We start from the raw sequence: 22,809 nt of genomic DNA on the forward strand, positions 1-22,809 counted from the left end.
ATGCTAAACAGAAAATTGCAATGTAAGGTGATTTTACAAGTGTGTTGACAGTTAGAGGTGATGGGTTTTTTGATCTGTGTTTTTAAGAGCTGGGTTTTTTTAAGGATCAGGCTAGATTTTGTAGTTCAGTATTTATGTGGGGGAAGAATTCCAGTTTCAAATTTTTAAATACTAGTGGTAAGAACGAGCAGCTTCATCACTTTGAGATAAACAGCAGTAAATTACTGCTTTTGCTTAGTTCTGCCTCTTTTATTTTTTTTCCTTTTTTTTTTTTCATAAGAAAGACTGAAACTAAAATGCTACTTTCAAATCAACAGGTCTCATTCATCTCCGTAGCAGAATATCAGTAACAGGGATTAGAAAGTTCTTTATTAAATACCTATTGCAATAATCTAGAACACAGAGGAACAGCTGATGAAGACATTGGTCTGCTGACACAAGAGTTATGCTGGAGCTGACAAAAAAAAAACCTAAAGTGTATTCTTCTGTCCATCTGTGAGACAGCAAGAGCTATTTATTCTGAATCATGAGTAGCCTTCTTCATGCTGAGCAGTGGCACTTCATCCTACAGTGGGTCTAGATTTGTCATCCTCTTCGTTTCCCCTTCTCCAACACACGTGAGGAGTTGGAGTTGCCACAGGGAGCAGTGGGTTCCTGAATGTCAGAGCAGAAAACAAAGCCAAGGACAGAAACTATCAATTGAAATATTGTCTGGCTTCTTGCATCAAAGGCAATATTGCAGATCAAATTATCTGATATTTGTGAATTGTTTGTTGCACAGAGGCTGTACTGATTGCACTAATTACCTGCAATAATGATACCCAGCTCTGGATCTGAATTTTAATTTTAGAATAATTTGCAACTACTTATTGTTGCTGCGGTGGCCTTATAGTTAAAAATAACTAGCGAATGCAATTCCTTTTAGTTCTATTGACCAAGATCTGTGGCCTGAAGAGGAACAGGCTATTTTACTTCAGCTGTAGCTCTATCCAAACATAAAAGATAATCATAAGAATTGCACAAAAGTTTCACATTCATTTCTGCTTTGACGGAATATGAGGTAGTTGCCTTCTTTGGGTCATTTAATCTATTAATTATGCCCCGCTACTTTATGTCATCGCAGTGGCAGGTCCCCATCTAGCGGCGTGTGGACTGGCGTGTCCCTGTGAGGTCTTGACCCATGCTTGGTGGCCACCTCTCACAGTGTCGGTGCCACCACCACGCGCAGAGCTGAGGTCTGGTGCAGGCACAGTCACCTCTTCTTGATATTGTGAAGTTTGGGTGCTTGACTCTCATTGCACTGGAAAGATTTTCCCAAATGATGAGCAAAGAAAATAAAGCTAAAGGGTTGGAGAGAAGAAAGACACTCTGGTGCTTGGAAAAGGACTCAAGAACGCTTGCAGAAATATGCTTGGGGAGTGTTAAGTCTTATTAAAGCATTCCTTGGTCATGAAGCTATTTGATTCAAGCAGACAGAGGTGGAAAAATCCCACCTGGGGAACACTGCAGGAGTGCTCCTCATACTTGGGAGGGGAGCAACAGGAGGGACAAGGAAGGGGGTTTATATCACCAGCTGTCATTAAGTCATTATTACGAAGCTATTGCTTCCTGCCTCCTAGCTGTTAGGCACTCAAGTCTGAACCAAATGCCATGCATAGATTTAGCCCTAGATATGTTATGAGTTGTCTCTGTGCATTTTTAAAAGTATTCTGGTCTTCAGTTAAGCCTGGTAAATATTTGATTGCAGAATAAATTAGAATAAAGAAGTTACAGTATCCTTGATAATCCTGGCTGTGTGGACAGGAGCCGTTCCTCTCTGCTTTAATTAAAATGCTGATGTGATTCCCTGGAATTAATGGATCTGTGTGTGCTTTTCACAAACTGGCTTTTAATTTCAGGTATGTTGCAGTGACATTCGAGCAAAGATTTATTGGAAAATAAACATGAATCACTCACTGCTTGGGCAAGTTTTGATAGAAAATGTTGCATAAAGATAATAAATTGTGTTTGTTGCAAGTGAAGGAGAGAGATGGCAGCTGGTTTTCCTGCCATCCCTGTTCTTTCACAGATTTCCATCTACTGCATCTATGTTTATTTGATAACACGAAGGAGAGAGATGGCAGCTGGTTTTCCTACCATCCCTGTTCTTTCACAAATTTACATCTACTGCATCTATGTTTATTTGATAACATTTTCTCAGGTCTGAATTGTGGTCCATTTGTTTCTGGCAAGAACTAGAAAATGTGTTGGTAAACATTTTGCCAAAGGATATATTTATAGGGATGAAACTCCGTTCTCTTTTAGGTGAAGAATAGCAGCAGAAGACATCATAAAGATTAGCAAGTTTTGCTTTAAATCTCAGCCAAATTGTTCTCTTTTAGGTGAAGAATAGTCGCAGAAGGCAGCAGGAGACACCATAAAGAATAGCAAGTTTTGCTTTAAATCTCAGCCAAATGAATATTATGGGACATAACACACCTCCTAATAAACTAAAAAGAAAGGACTCTAACCATTGACTATTGACATTAAAGTGAGATTTCCCACTATCAACAACTTCAAGATCAAATTCATCCTTTAAAGCTAATAAAGCCAAGCCTATCTTTTAAGGGTCCCATTAACAATTGCAGCTGCTTCAATTCTGTTTAAATCCAAATCTCATTTTATTCATGCATGGACGGAATGAGGCCAAATCCGTGGGGAGAAGAATTCCCGGGGAATAAGTGAGACAATGAGCCAGCTGTACATATATCAACTCTAATTAGACAGAGCGAGGTAGGAAAATTTAAAAATGAGTGTTTGTATTAAAATCTTAAAGTTTGGGGAACTTTTTTATTTGATGGATTTGGGGTGAAATTTAATGAGTGCATGTTTGTCTTTCATTAATAGCTCATATAAGATATGGTCAATGGTGTCTGCAGACTAATTTTTCAGGATCCAGAAATGAATGATTGAAGCATCTCTGTACATCCCTAGGCAGAGATACTCATGTCTTCATTCAACCTGTGTTTTGCAGACTGTCAGGTATGAGAGAATAACTAACATTGAAGTAGCATTCATTGGTTTTGCCAGGCTGCTTTCCAACCTGCCTTAGTGAAACTTCCACGTGGCCATCACAGGCCTACTCAGATACAAGTAAAAAAGTGGTGGTAACTGTTAAAATGGAGGCATTGTTTGTAAAACCACGGTCTAGCAGTGTCCAGAAACCTCACCTCAGAAAAAGCTCTGAACAACTACGCTTTTCAAAAGCACTTTTTCCCTTTATTCTTGCATTTCTTAATCTTATTCAGTAATAAATTAGATAAAACTCATATTGGCTACACAAAACAGTGTCATAAAGTTTACAAGTAAATTACCCTGGTCACATTATTATGATGAAATCTGCGCTTCATTTTCAGCTAGAAAAAACTCCAGCAAACAACAAAGCCTACGACTTAACAAAACTACTACATCTTTAATTTTCTTTTTAATCAGATCCTGCTTTTTTCAGAGCTTTTGTAGGAAAAGGCAGAATAACACAAGCAGGACATACTATGTGCCCCTACTTAGCAAAGAGCGGTTTAGATCTTGAAGGATTTATTACATGCTGCTCAATGAAAGAGACAGTTAGCTTTTTTTTTTAATTAACTAATTATCCTCATAAGGACCTTAAATTCCCTAGTTAGTGGAAAGAAGCATGTACTCAAATTACTTGGGTAATTTCCCTCTCTGCTGTTCTCTGGAGCCATCTGCTTCTCTGCACTGATACAGTCCACTCAAAGTCTATGGATGACAGGTGGATCATACAACACAGGAACATTTCCAAAATTATCCAAATGGTCATTGGAAATTTCAAAGAGAAAATTCAAAGTATTGAGAAATAATAATAAAAGCAATTCAGTCATATTAGAAAGACTCGACCATGACTCTTCCGCCTTCTTCCATCTTAATGTCACTGACACTAAAAAACTCTTGGAAAAATCTATGTTTCTGCAAGTTCGACTCTTCAGGCAAATGCTTGAAGATCATAGGAATAATTTTGAACCTTAGCAGCCTTTATTCCTGTACATATATAGGTTTCAGTGCTACCCAAGCATATATTATTGAATAAATAAAAATGTCTAGGGAGGAAGGGAGAGAGTGGAAGAGTCTAACAGAAGTATATGATGAACATCAGAGAATAGCTTTCTGATTAACATTAAGAATCTTAATCAGAAATCAGAATCCTTTACATATCAAGTGCACTTTGGAGTTGACTAAAGAAATTATTTTTTTTTAAAAAAATCTCTTTTTAGACATTCCCTAGAGATCTCAAAGTAGGCAAACTGTCTCCTAGAGGGACCTCAGTAACACAGCAATGAGCATCTGTTAGACCTCTCTCCTGGGTAAGCTGGCTCTCCTGCCTCCTGTCACATGCTTGAGAAGATAGGTAGGCAGAAATAGGGTAACTTCATGCTATGTCTTATATTTAAAACCTCGATAAATTAGTATTGTCGATACATGCTAGAGGCAAAAAAAAAAAAAAAAAAAGGAGAAGAATGAAAGCAGTAGTTTGAGACAGCCTGAAGCTAAAGGGGGAGTGTTATGAAAAAAAAAAAAAAAAAAGGGAGAAGTATGAAAGCAGTAGTTTGAGAAAGCCCAGGTTTAGCATTGATCAGAGAGTTAGCAGTCACAGTACAATAAACAATCTGATTATTGCTCCTGGTCCAAAAATCTATGTTTCTTAAAAATCTATGTTTCTAAAATGTTCAGAACTTCATGACTCACCAGTGCTTCAAAAGCAGTTAAACTAAGACCTACTTCCATAAAATATTCCGCTTTTGGATGAAACAATATTTTTTGAGAGAAGTCCTGACGTGAAAGCCTCTTAAGCTTCTCAGGCAAAAACTCAAGTCTCTGGTCCTGAAACAGAACCATTTAAGTCAGCGGGGTTTCATCAGTGGAGCTCAGAATAGAATCTGCCCATTAGCGTGTTTAACACATTTACTCACTGCCAGAGTGCTGCCTTAATTCGCTTTTCTGAATAAACTTCAATTTCAGCACTCAAAACCAATTTAATATTGTGGACAAATGAAATTATTTCAATAGTAATGTTAAGAAACAGAAAGGGCTAAGTAATTGCAGATGAAATATAACTAAATAAGGGTGTCATTTATTTTTGAAGCTTCCAAATGTGTGCTATGTGTTTGTAATAGAGCATATGGCCCCTTCTTGGCCCTAGGGATTAGCTGGCTCTGCTCTGGTTGCACACAAATGCTGGGAATCAGCTAAAGAGCAACAGTTCTTGCTGAGAATGATAGAGAACCCACCCCACAGAACCAGAGGAAGAAGAAACAGGCTTCCTCTAGCCGTCTTTATGAGCGTGTAAAAGATGAAGTGGAATTTGTGGGCTTACCTTGTAAAATGAATTTTTTCTGATATCAGAACGAGCTGGAGAGTTGGTCCAAGAGCTGACTTGGAAGGAAGATTAAAGCTTTATTTGATTATCTGGATGGCCCAATTCACTCTACTTTAAATAGCACCAGTCTGAGAGACAACCAAGTGAAGTGGTTAGGGCTGGTATTTGCATGGAAATGGGCGAGATCAAATTGCTGTGTTCATGGGGAAAAATATAAAATGTTACTGTTTGGAATAAATGTAAGAACTAATTGAGATGTGCTAACGAAGCATGATGAGCAGCCCTGGAGAAAGGCAGAGATTAGAGCAATGTGATCAGGTGGTGACTCTTAAAAACCACTTAGAATCAACCAACTGACGTTGCTTTGCAGGAACGTAGGAGTTCTCATGCTCAGCCTCGCTGATGGTTGGTCTAATTCAGGCTTCTCCTGGTACTCCAGATGAAGGTTGCTTTACCTGCTCTGGGGTTTGCAACAGGTAAAGCAGGTAATGGCTGTGTGTACCGCAAACCAGAACTGAAGATTAATTATGATGTGAAGCTATTACTGTTTCCAGAGGAATCGGGTAATTTATGGAGCGGTCTGTGTTTGCCATCTAGTGGTACGAAGCCAAAATTTGTGCTCTGATGTGTGAGAGCCGACAAGACAGCTGAGGTCTTCTGCCCCAGAAAGAGACCTCTCCATGCAGAAATACATCTGCTTCCAGGCAGATGGTGCCGGTTACTGTGGTTAAAAGTCTAACTGTCCTTTTAGGAGATAGGGACAGAAATTTTGCAGCCCCTGACACACCAAGTTTAGGATTAGATCATTAGTGAGTTAACGAGGGTTATCCAGTAATTGATCTGTTGCTCCCTTATAGTATTCTGGTCTTTGCTCCACTCTTTTGATCTTAGAGGTCCAGATTCTTAGAATATTCAGGCACCCAACTTTTCACTGCTTTCTGTGAGAATTCAGGCAACTAAATATGCTAGGAATTGGAGATTATGTTCTAACAGCTTCTAAACCACGCTTGTAAAAGCCTCAGCCAAGGGACCTCCAAATGTCTAGAGGCGTCAGCTATGCTTTATAGTATCCCTGTATGGAGACATATGATTATCTTTCAACCAGGAGACTGAACTACAAATAAATTAACAGCTCATTAAAAAAATGTACAGGGAATATATACCGTTCTGGCAACAGAACATATATACCTAAACAGAAGCTGTAAGACTAGTTTTCTCTCTTAAAACATGGAACAGGTTGCCCAGGGAAGCTGTGGCTGCCCCATCCCTGGAGGTGTTCAAGGCCAGCCTGGATGGGGGGTTGGAACTAGATGATCTTCAAGGTCCCTTCCAACTCTAACCATTCTAGGATTCTATGATTTCAAGATGTGTGAATAAAGAATGAACTTTACTTCTCAGCTATGTCATATAATAAACACAAGACAAGGGGAATGCATCAATAGAAATATATTTTATCAGAACAAATTATATACAGCCTGATACCTAACCATACATGTTGTTTACCTGGATTTCTTGTTGTATAGTTAAGAAAATAATAATTATATATCGATTTTTTTATCAGTATTTGGGAAGTTTAATGTAATTCCCACATCCCAACTAAATAGCAAGTGTTTTCAGGTTTTACTATAAAAGCATGGCTAGGAATTAAAAGTTGGAGTTTTCACTGTATCTCTGTGATTCAGAAGCATCACTCAGTTTAGCTGTTCCTGGGATCTTCCCGCCTAAATCATACAGGTGGTTTTTTTTAGATCCCTTTCACAAACCCCAATGAATGAAAACAAACCAATTCAAATTATATAGAGGACCAATCCCAGATGACTGAATCAAAGATTAATGAGATAGAATTAATTTTACTATGTAGTGTTAATCATATTAACACCAACATGATTCTGAAAAGTGTACCTATACAATAACACCACATATATAAGAAAATCTGTGGAAGTAAACTTTAGAAAATGAAAAATACATGCTATTAGCTATGGTCCCTTCTTTTAAAAAAAATTATTGAATCTTCTCTTTATTGAGCAGCTACTGCTATGTTCACTTATTCATTCATCCACTCATTCAGCTGTTATTTATTTAACTAATTATTCAATTAATTGTTCACTGAGGGACCAAGTATGATCTATGTTTTACAATTGACCTCAAAGAGCGAGGCAGCTGAATGCATCCGATAGAAAATAGAAAAAGGCATCGCAAGGTTCACAACAATTATCCAGGGCTCAAAGCCAAAAACTATTTCTTCCAGTCCATTGTCATATTCTGGGCGGCAGCCGAATGCTGGCGGTATCCAGAGCTGCAAGGGAAGAACACAAGGCCAATATTAATCCCTGGTGATACATGTGACTAGACCCCAGTAACTGCGACCCCATCAAACTGGAATTTGGTTTCAGAAACCTCCAAGAAACCCCTCCCTGTTGCTACTGGGGCTCAGTGGGGGAAGAGGGTTTCAGCTTCTGATGCTGCTATAGTTTGTGTCCTGTGACTAAAACAAGCCTCGGCTCCCAGATTCTATCTTTAAATAAACTTTGTTCCCCAAAGGCACATTCACTTATTCTTCCAGAAGAAGTAAAATCTCCTTGCTACAATCTATAGAACCATGTAATTTTAATGCACTTATCAGGCTTGAAAGGTTGGGAGGCTTTTGGGTATCAGCTCGTGAATTACGTTCGGAATATCTTACCGAAAGATTGCATAGGAACAAAAACGCCGCGATGTTCTTCAGAATCCTCCTCTTGTTGTTAGTAACTGAGTTTCTACTGTAAAATGAGATATCTGAGGCTGAATGCACGACCGAACTCTTCTCCTGGCTCCTTTCTTCTGTGGCACCACCATTGCTTTCTCTGCCACTGCCCTTCAGCAGGCAGGGCACCTCTCCGCTGCCGGGAGCAGCTCTGCCGTTGTAAATCTCTTTGTAGGAGGGGGTGAGGGATAAAGTGCTCCCCCGAGACACAGTCACGATTCGCAGAGTTTTAATGTCGTCGTTCCCCTTTTCCTGCTCCCGGTGTATGGATTCAATGATAAAAAGGTTCTGAATGTATTTCTCAATAATGACCAGGACGGAGTAGGGCAGGTTGTACCACGTGTATTTCGGATGAGCCTGGGCACAGATAATGGCCAGGATGGAGCCCCAGGAGAGGAGCCAGGACCCCGCGGCTGTGCCCACCAGCAGCTCGGCATCGAGCTTTCGAGCGGGATTTTTGGAATTGTCCAGTGACCTGTCTTCCAGTCTGTAGATGAGAAGGGCGACGATTCCAGCTGTGCACATCAGAGCCAACACAAAGATGGCGTGCAAGTAAAACATCGTGAGCGCTAACTCGCTTTTGATCTTCGAGCGTCCAATCTGAATTAAATAGACAACAACTATGGCTATTGTGCTAGTTAACACGGCCAGTCCAAAAACCGTGCCAACCGTTATGCCGTGGAATTTGAATGGAGTTTTGTGTTGCTGGTGGTGCTCAACTTTGCGGCCAATATTCTTCCACAGGACATAGAGCATGGTGGATGCTAGGATGTGGTACTCTATATTAAAGGGGTATAGATAATAAATTCCTTGAGAAAATATCGAGCAGAGGGTTGTGGTTGTGCAATTGCATTGAGGTGCATGATCATCTAAAACTGAAGAAGAGGGAGAGATTAGTTACGTGCATTATAAGGATTCCCATTTAAAGTGAATAAATAAAACATAAATAAAATAACAAAACATAAAAGTTAAGATTTCAGTCACACAACACATCACCCAGGTAGACACCTAAGAAAAGGTTTTGTCATGGAAGTCATTAACCTAACAAGGCTTTTGCATGTGCACTGAAGTATGATCTCTGACTTCACTGCTCAGTCGCTGAGCAATAATCACATCATGAAGGAATGCTGCACCAAAGGGCACCAAACTTCAGTAGGATGTTGGTAAAAATACTTTTTTGTAACACCAAAATCCAAGATCCCAAAGGCTTTGAGCCATCAGCCATTCAGCTTAGGAGGCTTTTATAGGAGCCCAGGAATCTGTGAATCACATCGAGAACAAGCTTAACATGGAAAAAGCTCAGTTCTACTCTCATTTTTATCAGTTATTTACACTAGTGTGGTTTCTGATACCAAAATCTCTTTATTAAAAAGTTTTTTATGTCTTGGAAAGAGGTAAAGTAAACAAATGATACCTTCACTCGATGTCCCAGTATAGTTCTATGGTTAAAAAAAACATTAAAAATCAATCTTCTCCGTTTGAGAGGAACCTATGAAATCGTAATCTCTCTGCTGTGTAGTTAGCCGCATCGTAAATGCCTAAGGCATCTCAATGAACAGTTGTTTGTATTTGTAAAATAAATAAATTTGATGTGCACTTATGACCTAAGCAAATAATTTCAGAAATCAGAAATTTTCACAGTGTCAGGAAAAAAAAAAAAGATACTTATTTTCACAATGGATTTATAAATATATAAACATATGCTGAAGAGCACATTTTTTGGCGCTGATCTTGGATTTGTGCCTGGAAAATTTTCTTTTGTTTTCTATAATTTTACAAGGGAGGAGGAAAGGAGAAAGTTGGTATTGTTTGCTCTCAACCACACAGTTAATAGATGAAAAAAAAATTGCTTTTGCAGTGGGTTGCATGTTAATGCCAAACTTGTCTTGCAGGTCACTACTTCACTCCCCCTTATTTCAGATGCTATTTCTGACTGTTCATAATTGTGTAACAATTCTGGCAGCAGAATAATGGGAGATAATATAAGGAAACTGTTTCTACTTAACAAGTGGAAATACCAAGAAGAGCCACTAACTTGTGATTTGCCTGTTCTCTAGTAATGCTCCATGATTACAAAATCTCTGAACTATCATTTCAGCTACCAGATCATTAAGGAAAAGTAGATAGTTTCCATAGATACCTCTAAAAGGTAACACTTGCAAATAGCCATGAAATTGTGGGCATAATTTTAGACACAGTTATACTGAAAATACCATTTAATAGATTTTTACTTAGAAGTTTTCACTTATATGTGAATTTTAGCAGGTATTATTAAAAATGCCTAAAATATTTCAATTTTTAAAGACTATAAAAGGAATTAGTTCAAGCTTTGGCTTTATAGATGCAAAATCAGGAGTTTTTAGGATACAGACACTACTGAATTCCCACTACTGGGTGGGAAAACATACATGTTCCTCTTCAAAAGCTGTCTGTCCTTTCCCTGTGAACACAATCGAAATTTATCAGCTGTACTGATAAATGTTCATGGGAAAAAAATTGTTTATAGCTGCTGAGAAATTTTATTTCCTATTTAAAGTTAAGCACTCCTAATTTCCCCATGCTTCAGTGGCATTTGATAGCAGAAGGCATCCCCAGCAGTTACACTCAATGTTTGTTGACTATAACTTGCATCATCTTACCAATGGAGAAAACCATTCATTATAAAAAAAGAACCACCCAGAGCAAAATCCTTGTCTTGTAAAGCAGCACTAATGGATAACCCCCATCCCTCAGAGCCATTCTGCTGAATCCCACAGGACCACACACCATGGGTAACCACTCTCCTGGGAAGGATCTGCATGATTATCCACATTTGTTTTGCTATGAAAAACGTACGAAATAGTAATCTCTGTTTTTAACACTGCTATGTTCCATTTACTTCAATGATTTACTAATAAAAGGGTTCCTCAGTGATGTTACTCCTCAAATAAAAATATTTTTAAAAAAACTGTTTGTTTGTTTGTTTGAAATTTACAGCATTACAGCATTTACATTTCTACATCCTGAATCACATATATGGCAATGAGGATGATACAACATTTTAGTTGTGATCTGAGCTGACCACTCACCAGTTCACTAGTGTTTGCTCAGGAATGACTGTGCTGGCGTAGTCAGGAACAACAACCCAGCTCCATCCTACAGGGTCACGGTATTTCTTTTGAGAGCACATTAGAGCAGGAATTCCAAAATGTACCCACCCTTTCACTTACCTATTGTTATGTTCCCAAAACCAAGCGTGATTAATCTCTCCTTATGTTCATTCAGCTGATGTTTGGACTCTGTTAGCACTCCATTTGTCCACAGGAGTAAATTTGTGAACACGGAATGGATAACCCCAAACCTACAAAACAAAGCCATTATTGAAGGAATCTGCACAGCGTATACCTCCATATACGTTAAATAAAATGGACTGACTTTCTATAGATGTGGTACAGGGCACTATTTAATTGTCGATGCAGGGAAAAGAAAATCATAACTGATGTCTCTAAAGATGTTCCTCAGCGGAGCACAATGGATGTTAGACATCCATAATTTTATACAATGACAACGGCTTAACATATTAAACCATTAATTTCTTATGCTCTCTTATGTGATGTTTATTATTCTTTGGGCTGGCCAGGCTTCATCTTAACGACAGTGACTGAACAGTCTGAACAAAGTTACTTGTTTTGCAAGGCTCTTGTTTGCAAGAGCCTTCTGCAGTGCTCCTTCATACTCACTGTGGCTGGTCTTTCTTCACAGGTACCACTGCCTTCTCTAGCTTCTAGTCCATGCATGTTTGTCTTCTGGAGAGAGTTGAAGCCAACAGAGGGCTTTATCCCATTCAGGCTACTGGTACAGTGGGGCTAGGCCTCCACGTGCTTTTGAGACTCCTGGTTTCTGACAAGCCAGATGTTTTTGCATTTGTTTTGCTGTGAAAAACTTACAGAATAGTAATCTCTGTTTTTAACACTGCTATGTTCCATTTACTTCAATGATTTACTAATAAAAGGGTTCCTCAGTGATGTTACTCCTCAAAAAAAATGTTTTTTAAAAAAACTGTTTGTTTGTTTGGAATTCACAGCATTTACATTTCTTCTGGACCTCATCCAAAGGGGAGATGGTGCTGGCGTAGTCAGGAACAACAACCCAGCTCCATCCTACAGGGTCACGGTATTTCTTTTGAGAGCACATTAGAGCAGGAATTCCAAAATGTACCCACCCTTTCACTTACCTATTGTTATGTTCCCAAAACCAAGCGTGATTAATCTCTCCTTATGTTCATTCAGCTGATGTTTGGACTCTGTTAGCACTCCATTTGTCCACAGGAGTAAATTTGTGAACACGGAATGGATAACCCCAAACCTACAAAACAAAGCCATTATTGAAGGAATCTGCACAGCGTATACCTCCATATACGTTAAATAAAATGGACTGACTTTCTATAGATGTGGTACAGGGCACTATTTAATTGTCGATGCAGGGAAAAGAAAATCATAACTGATGTCTCTAAAGATGTTCCTCAGCGGAGCACAATGGATGTTAGACATCCATAATTTTATACAATGACAACGGCTTAACATATTAAACCATTAATAGCATGCTGTTACTATTTCTTATGCTCTTTTATGTTATGTTTATTATTCTTTGGGCTGGCCAGGCTTCATCTTAACGACAGTGACTGAACAGTCTGAACAAAGTTACTTGTTTTGCAAGGCTCTTGTTTGCAAGAACCTTCTGCAGTGCTCCTTCATACTCACTGTGGCTGGTCTTTCTTCACAGATACCACTGCCTTCTCTAACTTCTAATCCAGGCATGTTTGTCTTTTGGAGAGAGTTGAAGCCAACAGAGGGCTTTATCCCATTCAGGCTACTGGTACAGTGGGGCTAGGCCTCCACGTGCTTTTAAGACTCCTGGTTTCTGACAAACCAGATGTTTTTCTCCTGCACCTGAGGCCGGTAATGTTCCTTCACCGAGAAACAGTTCTTTATTACTGCACTGTTCTCAGTGATAGACTTACAGTTAGGGATTTTTAAAATTGTATTTATAAGCAGACCTGATTTCACCAGGTGACACTGTAAAGCCTTCTGCTATCCCTCTCCCTTGACATGAGGCTTGAACACTTGAACACCCAAGAGAGCAAAACAAAAGGAGAACTTGCTCCATAAATGATATTTCTGAGTAAATTTCTTTTACTTCCTGTAGAAACTGGTCAGCCCATTAATAATTTGAGAATGATATTTTAAAAGTTACCACGTTTGCTTATTTACGTTCTATGTACAGATAACTTACATTACTCCACCTTCTTGCAAAACCAAAAATACATCAGAACTGTATGTCAAAGACCAGTCCTCAGTGCTATAAGAAATGTGTGTATTCATCTGTTCAGAGGGCACATCAGTTACACTGCGAGAACCAAGTTCTGGGCTCAGAAATGTGCACAACCCTTAGTGATTTGGGTAAATGGGATAACACTGGGAAGCTTGTGTTTCCCACCAAATTTGCACATCTGCCTCTAGTTCCCAAAGGTGCTTCCCACAAAAATCAATATAAAATGCCTCAGATACATTGCACTGACTGCAGGTTGCTGATGCAAATTATCTTCTCACTTGGGTAAACGGAGTTACTTGTTTGTATATTGTTTTAATATTAACATAATTAAAAGGAGAATCTGTTAAGTTTTCCATGTCCCCCATACAGTAAAACTGTAGGTGTTGAAGCTCTGTGCAGACCTACACCTATTCTAGATGAGGATCAGATCCACTTTACCTTTCAAGTGTTTTGAAAGACTGGATAATATCCTTTGCATGACACCAAAGAAAGTACACCTGAATGAAAGGAATACAGAGAAATGTCATTACACTGAAGAGCATGTGTGACACTCAAAAAGGAAAGTAGACGGAAACTGTGATGATGATTTAAACTGAGGTAGCTCCATTTCCACACATGTGAAATGAAATAACTTATGATTTCCTCTGATGTTCACCCAGAACCTTTCTGGCATGATGATTTCTTCTATACAGAGGCAGTGGCTCCACCGCAGAAAGTCTCAGTATGACTCACCAAAAAATATCCTGTGTCTGTGCCTGGAGAAGCTTTTATTTCAAAGGAAATAAAGCCACCAGCTGTGGACAGCAGCACCATTGCTGCAGGGTGTGGGGATGCTAAGTCTGAATAATTTATTGAATATAGGGAATTGTAGGGAGGGAGAGAGATAAGTGAAAGGATGCCAGACTTGATTAGTAAAACAAACACCAGACCCCCAGGAAGCAAGAGAAAAGTTGGTGCTGTCAGCATGAGAGACAACCGCATGAGGGACACACGAGGTTGAACTCAGGTACGGTGCAGAAAGCTCAAGCTGGAGAATAAAAGAGAGAGAAACAACAGGACCGAGTTAGCAAGTAAAGGGAAAAAAAAGTTTTAAAAGTGGGAATCTCTGTTTATGGGAGGATAATAGAAATCTCCAGATACAGAATATTGCTGATACAAAACCGTTTCCGAGTGCTGATCAGTGCAAGGAGAATGATATTCCGATATTCCTCAGGGATGTCAGGGTGAAACTGGGAGTCCTGTTTACTCAGAATAGCTCCTAGGACAGTGAACTGGACAGTGGATGAACTATCAGGAGAGAAACTGTACCCCAGGGGTTTCTCTTCCAAACCTGCATGGTTTGGTGTTCCAGAAATGGTCAGAAAAGTGCAAAGAGCTTTGGGTTCTTCTTTGGCAATTACAGTACCTGGAAGTCCATCTTACCACTGTACCCATTAACTGCACCCTACACCACAGCTGGTGGCATCTAGGACATTCTGATGCTGATTTTTGAAAAAGCTAGGAAAATGCAGTTCTCTGTGGGTTGCCTACACCACCCAGCAACAGCATGTTCATTCATCCCTCTAATGAAGATTTATCAAAAGAAGCTGTGACCACTCTAAAACCCCAGGTGTAGAGACTACAAGGCATCACAGAGGTTTCAACTGAAATCAAACAAATTGAAATTAACACCTTAGTCTCATCTAATGCCCTCTTCAATTTCCCATTCTGGGAGAGATGCAGTAAAATCCAACATTGTTGCTGATAGAAAACCGGTTCAGAGTGCCAATCAGTGCAAGGAGAATGATATTCCGATATTCCTCAGGGATGTCAGGATGAAACTGGGAGTCCTGTTTACTCAGAATAGCTCCTAGGACAGTGAACTGGACAGTGGATGAACTATCAGGAGAGAAACTGTATCCCAGGGGTTTCTCTTCCAAACCTGCGTGGCTTGGTGTTCCAGAAATGGTAAGAAAAGTGCAAAGAGCTTTGGGTTCTTCTTCGGCAATTACAGTAACTAGAAGTCCATCTTACCACTGTACCCATTAACTGCACCCTACACCACAGCTGGTGGCATCTAGGACATTCTGATGCTGATTTTTGAAAAAGCTAGGAAAATGCAGTTCTCTGTGGGTTGCCTACACCACCCAGCAACAGCATGTTCATTCATCCCTCTAATGAAGATTTATCAAAAGAAGCTGTGACCACTCTGAAAGCCCAGGTGTAGAGACTACAAGGCATTACAGAGGTTTCAACTGAAATCAAACAAATTGAAATTAACACCTTAGTCTCATCTAATGCCATCTTCAATTTCCCATTCTGGGAGAGATGCAGTAAAATCCAAGAGCATTCAAGCATTGAAAGCATTCAATGTGAAAGCATTCTTCAAAACTTGAAAAACATAAATTTTGTAGGTCTGTTCAGACATTAGTCAAGAAAGTGGAGGGAAATAAGAAAAGTCACTAAGGTAAAGAAATAGCATAAAATCCAATTTTTGCTCACAGAATACTCATTCCCTCAAAGGGACTTCTGCATGTGAAACAGCAACGCACAGGTAAGAGCAGGTACACATTAGCTCATTGCTTGCACAGGTGCAGTACATATGTATTTATTCATTTAATGGCATATATCAGGATGCCTCATTAGAATAAACTGCAATGGAATCTGACACCTATTCTGTAGAACACAAATCCTTAGTCTTTTAGATGGTGCATAATTAGGAATGCTGTCTGCTGGAACTTCATCCTGTGTTTCAAGGACTTGAGAAGATTTGTCTTAGGTAAGAGGCATCTGGTAAATTACTTTTTACCTTTTTTCTTTGATTACTCAGGCTAACATTTTAGATTTCATTATTTTAAGCTAAGTAGATGATAAATTCAGTAACATCAGGTGATGTAAAATTTAAATTAGAATTCTTGTTCCCTTTGTTCAGTGTTGTTATACAGTTTCTTCCACACTCCAGTTCACTGTAGCTGGAAACCTTGTCAGCTCAGGGTTACTGGATGCAATGAGAAATGCTACATGTGGCTCAGCAGGGAAAAAAGGCTTAATTTCTTTGGTTTGTTCTTCAACAAAAGCAAAGTTAAGTTACAAGACATGGAGAGTGGATATTAAAAGAATATGAAATGAAGACTACTGCAACAAAATCAGAATTTCACCCTCAGAGAAAAAGATAGAAGAGGTCAGAGCTACTGCTTAAATTTCAGTGGTTTTTTTCATTACAGAAAGCAGAAAAATGTACAGCTACTGCTTAAATTTCAATGTTTTTTTTTCATTACAGAAAGCAGAAAAATGTAAGCTGTTCAAATGCTTATTTACATGCAACCACAACTGCTAGAAAAATCTTTCTTTTCTTTCTGAATGACTTAATCATCTTGGAAAGCACATTAAATGACCTGGCTATAACTGAGTATCTTAGTTGAGTGGCTTTTTCTTTCCTTCTTTCCTACAAATCTGCTGATGGGGGCTTGGAGGAATTCATGTGAATATCACCATAAAGGATAAACCCAAAACCTTAAAATAAACAGGCAGCTGGAATATTTTACCAGAGTCACTACATTTGCTACTGTGCAGTCCCTGACAAGCATAACCAAATGCTTCTAGAAGCAAAATCCATGTTAATTTGTTACAGGAAAGATATGCAAGTATAATATAACAAGCTAAAGAGCTGGGGAGGGTTTTGTCCCTTTTAAGTATCAGACCTCCACCCCTAACCTCAACCGGACATGAGGACAGGCAGAATGAATAGGACTTGCATGGCAAGTCCTATATACAGAAATAAGTGAATTGTCTTTAGCCAAGCTGCTCATTTCAGCCTGAAAATTGTGAAAGTTATCTATGTAACTCGAACTACATTAAGCAGGTAACTTCAACTGTAGGAGAGAGCATTTTTTTGATTACTTCTTTTTTGAACCCATGTGATTTTTACAGCTGAGCAATTTCAAGTCGCAAAGCCCAAATTCAAGGATAGAAAGGATATACGTGCACAAGAATTTAGCCCTCAAAAGTATCCTGTGATATGTGTAGAAACTGAATTAGTGTAAATTCAATGATGATGAGAAGAGAAAAGATATTTCTGGTAAGAAATACAGATATAATATTAAACTGCAACCAGTGACTTTTACCTGTAGGATGGTGTGCACGGCATGTGTAACAGGAAAAATGCCTTCAGTTGGTGATAAACAGTTTGAAAAATCAACATAATATCCAATTTTAAAAGAGTCCAGAATTAAAGTAATCACTGCAAACAATGTAATCCCACCTACAAATGAAAAAGACATCGGAAAATGTCAGTGTACAGTTACAGTCTCTGGAGACAATTTGTACAATTTGTTAAAATCTGTTTAGGGAAACAGAAGTCCATCGATATCCGTGGATTTTTGTTGACGGAAATAAAAGTAGATCAATGTTCATGAAGATAATTGACTTGAAGAAATAAATCCCTCTAAGCTGTGAAAGCCTCTGTGAAATATATATTGTGAAGATACCTCCCTGTACACGCGGGGCACGGCCAGAGCAGAGGAGCCAGCCCAGCGATGGCCAGGACCTGGGGACACTCAGCACCTTGCAGATGGCTCCCAGCCCCTTGCAGGGTCAGCCTCTCCAGTAATGGCAGCACTAAAGTGTGAATTAGTGCTCTGTACAGCCACACGGCAAACTATACCGTTCCGGGGAGCTGAACAATCATGTTACAGTCTCCTGGCCCAAGAGCTCGACGTCGGCGAGTAACACAATCACTTGGAATGCCTTCCCTGGGGTTCAGGGGGGTACGATCTGACTCAGAGACCAAAACTACAATAAGCTGTACAGTTTCTTCTAGAAAGGAACCAAAGATTTCATTTCTGTATCTATTATTTCACTACACACACCCCCTCCCCCTAAAAAAACCCTAATATGTTCCTCTAAGTATGTATTTCATACCTAAAGAACTTTCACAATACATGTTTCCCCTTGTTGTTGTTGTTGTTTATTTTTCTTTCAGGAATGTAAATATTGGTTACAAACTCATTCTGGAAAGCTATATGGTAACATAATGCCTATTATTAATTATTGGATTTGTACCCTTATGACTAAGCACAACAGGCAATAAAATTACTGAACCAAACTCTAAAGTCTTCATTTGTTTGGATTTTATTTTTTATCTCTGGGCTTTTATTCAAACAAGTTTCCACTGGATTTAATTTGGGCTTATTTGAACTAAGACTAGCTAAAAATCTATCCATGGACCTTAAGGTATAGATCAGCATCAGTATCTTAATCTTTCTTTGTAATTCCTCACAGAGTAAATAACATCACTAGGGTTGACTTTGATGAATATTTATCCTTTTATAAGGGACCACAACCAAACTTCCTTATAAGCAGCACATGTTCCACTTGACTTGTGCCAATAAAATATAACACTAATTTAATAATTTATTTAATTGATAGTACACTTATTATTAAAATTGCATTGAAAAAATTAATTATAAGTGGTCAAAACATGATGTGTTCTTGTTTATTATTTCATTGATCCTTTAAAATTAAACAAAAATAGACTTTCAGAAATTTGGTGGGCTTCAACCTGTTCCTGTTGAAATCAATAGATTATTTCATTTATTCACATGATATCTAGATGTTTCTGGCAATCACTCAGGTGGCCACACTGGAAGTATATACAAAATGTCCAACACGCATATTTAAGGGACTTCGACAGAGAATGATTGTAATAATTTGTTCAGGTACATTCAAAGCACAGTTACAATGATCACAGATTACTAATTGTGTCCATGTTAACTTTTCATGATGGAAATTTCAGTATTATGTACTAATACGAAATATGAGCTATATATCAGAAATTATAAATAAGGAAGATAATTCCACTGTTTTGCTATTTCTGTTTGAAAGTTAAACCTGAAATGATTGCTATTGAGCACTGTATAATTTTTTTAAAAAAGGGGATTTTTTTTCCAATGTTCACTGAAACCTGTATATCTTAAGGGATCAAGATTAGGATTTTCAGTATTGCTAAGTGCTGACTAGTTCTAAATTCTTTCTATTAACCAGCAAAAAGGAAAAAAAAGGGCATAATGATACAGTTGTGAAAATGCCACTCTAAACTTGAAATATTTTTCAAGTAAGAGCCAATTTAATGCAAGCAGTAAAAAGATACAAGCTGAAGTCTGCCAAGAGTTTTGTAAGTTGACTAACTGTCTATCCTTTAAACAGAAGTTGTACTGCTGGAAAACATTATAAAATAAAGCCATTTGTGAAGCCAATTGATTTTCATTTTGGGTTCTCTGGCTCACTTGGCTGGACTTCCAAATAATGATCAGAGATCTTTCCCAAACAGGACAGTGTTCTCTGGGGGAATAACATTTGGACTAAGTCAAGGAAAGGACTTCCTAAGCTTCCCTGTGATGATCTGGGTCAGGATAGCTGCACCTTATCAAAGACAAAGTTCTCCCTGACACATTTCCCAGGTTCAGACTATAAGAGCAGCTCTTGCTCTGCCACACAAGGGGGAAGGCAGCTCTGCTCTAGGGTTCATGCAGTTGCAAAAATGCTGAAGGAAACCTTCCTGCCAGTAATTCTTGTAAACTATTTGTCCTTCTGGCGTTGTTAACCCTCTGCAAGGACTCAGTTACAGAAGGTTTTCGTTAAGTCATTCTTTTTCAACTTTTGTCATAGCAAAATGCTGTTAAGTAGCCAGCTATCACTACTTTAACTAAAATGTTATTCAAAGTTTGAAGGGAATAATGAAAATACACTTATTTTATACTGGTTGGTACATGGATATTTTCTCTAATGATGAGAGCATGGAGTCGCTCTTCTAAAGCATCTGAGAGAGCTAGTCAAAAATTGCAGCGAGCTTTCTGTGGAAAGACTTGGTGAAAACTTGTCATCCCCCCCCTTCTCCTTTTTGGAGTTTTAGTCTTTCAGGTAAAAGATTTCAGTGACAACACCACTGATGCAGAGGAGGGCAAGGGGGATCTTGGCAGAGGGATCGCCACCTGCATTTTTCCTTAGCTCAAATAAGTTTTCTTTTACCAACAGAGGATAAAGGACTTGTACAGGCTTGTTGTAACTACAAGAAACTCCCAAGAATAGGAAAGTGTAGGTCTTTCCCTAAGGTCGAATTTGTTGAATTGCAGCCGAGACATCCAAGAGAAGGGGTGGAAGCCGCACCACTTGAGAAGCTAGTACAAAGAGCCATCCTGTGCTGGTAAAAGAAATGGATAAGGTAACCTAGGAGTTCATTCCAGTATCGTATTTCTAAGTTTCTGTGACTCCTTATATCCTGTAGGACAAACGAAATGCTGTGAATGCTGTGCCAAAAGAAAAAGGGCAGGGGGTCCTGCTGTACTTACCCATGTTAAGCAGTATTTATTCCATACTTAGGAGGAAAAAGCTACCCTCTGAGTAACAAAAGCATAGCCTGGTCCAAAATAGGATCAAATTAAGCCTTGCATTAATGAATTTCAGAAGGTTGTAAGCCACATAAGCTAATGAATGAAAAATGCCTGGGAGCTGGATATTGTTTTTGAAAACAGTGAATAATCAAGGAGAACAAGTGAAGAGTTGGTACGTGAACTCCATGCATTTCAGGAAAGAGTCTACAGACCACAGCTGTACAATTTTAGACATTAAAAAAAAGATTTCCCCTGAGCAATTCTTAAAGCACAATTGTTAACAGCTGCAAAGGAAACAAAAGACACACAAGCACTGACACTGAGAACAAACTAAACTTCCACACAACACAACCTTACTTTTCAAAATCATCGGGTTTCAGGTGTTCTTGGGATTTTCATTTAGGCATTTCATTAGCTGCTGTGACAACTAACTATTGTCTCATTGCTAGCGGGACAGAAATACGTTATGGAAAAGCTGTCTTACAGAACTCCACTTTACACACTTACTTTCCAACCTACCATTTAGAGTGCCGAGACTGGAAATGTGGTCAGTAAAACTGGGCTTGCCTCAGAGTCTACACAGTGCTGATGTGGGTTGGTTCCTCTCTTTGGGACCCAGAAACGCAGCATTCCTGTCACTGCGACTCAGTGATCTGCTCCCCAACCACCTTCTCTCGATAAATCTTTATTCCTTACTCCAGGACGCACCTGACCCTGCAGATAAGGGCCATCACATCCCACCACTACCCTGGCAAACTTGCATACTTTTCCTACAAGTTCATGCAAGCTGCAGCTTCCTCAGTTAGAAGTTTTATGTACTGATCTACAACTTATCTGGCCAGGGGTTTTGTCCTCTTCTGTCTAACTCCACGTGTTTCTAAGGCATCATTGTACCCATATAAATGGGAATCTCTGATATACATCGGCATAGAGAGCACTTGAGGACCTTTCTGACTGGTACTAGCCTAAAGTAACTTGTGTTATTTTGCTGTGAAAAGGTGATAATTCCTCCAAGAGAGTTGCACGACGCCAACATAATTGCCTCTTTCGTTAGCTCTATTTTATTTTTCAAGTGCTGCCAAACCAGACGGGTAAGGGAAAACAGGGCACCAGAGCTTCCAGTCCTGTAAATGGCAGGTTGGAAAGCGAGGATGTTCAGCAAACAGCTTTCCCATACAACCTCCTAGTGTGCTCAGCTTGTGCATATATTTACTTTAGAGCGCGCTGTGTGTGCTTTAAGTTCAGGGACACGGGGATGCCTCCTGGTAGGGATGGCGAGGGTAACGAAGTGGTAGCAGAGAGGGGTCGATGGCACGGATGTCCCACGCGCGGTGCCACCCGCCCCGTGCCACCCACCAGCACTTACACTTGAGCCAGCGGGCTCCGGCGTGCGTGTCCTTGTCCCGGATCAGCCTCCTCTGCGTGCAGCTCCTGCCCAGGTACCACAGCATCCACAGCAGCTGGATGAGCATCAGCGTGATGAGGTAGGAGAGCAGGTGGCTCTTGCTGATGCCCACGGCGTGGACGGCCCAGGCGAAGGTGAGCAGCAGCCCGGCCAGGAAGAGGTTGATGCCGTACTGGCTGCTCAGGATCTCGGCGTTTTTCTGCGGGTAACTGCCCAACGCCGAGGGGGAACCGGCAGATTTCTCCATCTCCCACCGCCGCCGGCCGGGACGCTGAGAGCAGGCGGGCCCGCTTCTCCCGGGGGAGCCCCGGGGACGGCGGCTGGCCCGGCCCCCCATCGCCGGTCGGGGGCGGAGCGGGGCCGCCGGCCCTCGTCCTGCCGTGCCGTGCCGTGCCGTGCCGTGTCGTGCCTCCCCGGAGCCACCGCCGCCCGCCCTGCGGGGACCTCCAGGTGGTCCCCGGCTGCCGGTGGGATGCCCAAAGGGAGGGGAGGGAGGGAGGGTCCGGGGAGAGGGCGGGGGGGGGTCGTTTAAAGGCTGCTGATGGTTTGAACTTTGGGCACCTCAGCCAACAGCCGAGATTAGGGCTGAGGGAGAAAGAATCTAGCAAAT

At 40.0% G+C, this 22,809-nt stretch overlaps 1 protein-coding gene across 1 annotated transcript in view; it reads right to left on the reverse strand.

The window, feature by feature from the left end:
- Positions 1–7,499: 7,499 nt before the first annotated feature.
- Positions 7,500–22,809, reverse strand: part of OTOP1 (otopetrin 1) — a 16,951-nt gene continuing 1,641 nt past the window's right edge. Inside the window, exons 2-7 of the mRNA XM_014966697.1 lie at positions 22,161–22,760; positions 17,531–17,667; positions 13,866–13,924; positions 12,331–12,461; positions 8,058–8,986; positions 7,500–7,670 (exon numbers count right to left, since the gene is read on the reverse strand). Of these exons, the coding sequence (XP_014822183.1) occupies positions 7,500–7,670; positions 8,058–8,986; positions 12,331–12,461; positions 13,866–13,924; positions 17,531–17,667; positions 22,161–22,760 (2,027 nt within the window). The remainder of the gene's footprint in view (positions 7,671–8,057; positions 8,987–12,330; positions 12,462–13,865; positions 13,925–17,530; positions 17,668–22,160; positions 22,761–22,809) is intronic.

Source organism: Calidris pugnax, unplaced genomic scaffold (genome assembly GCF_001431845.1).
Source record: "Calidris pugnax isolate Ruff unplaced genomic scaffold, ASM143184v1 scaffold14, whole genome shotgun sequence".
Taxonomy (NCBI): Eukaryota; Metazoa; Chordata; class Aves; order Charadriiformes; family Scolopacidae; genus Calidris; species Calidris pugnax.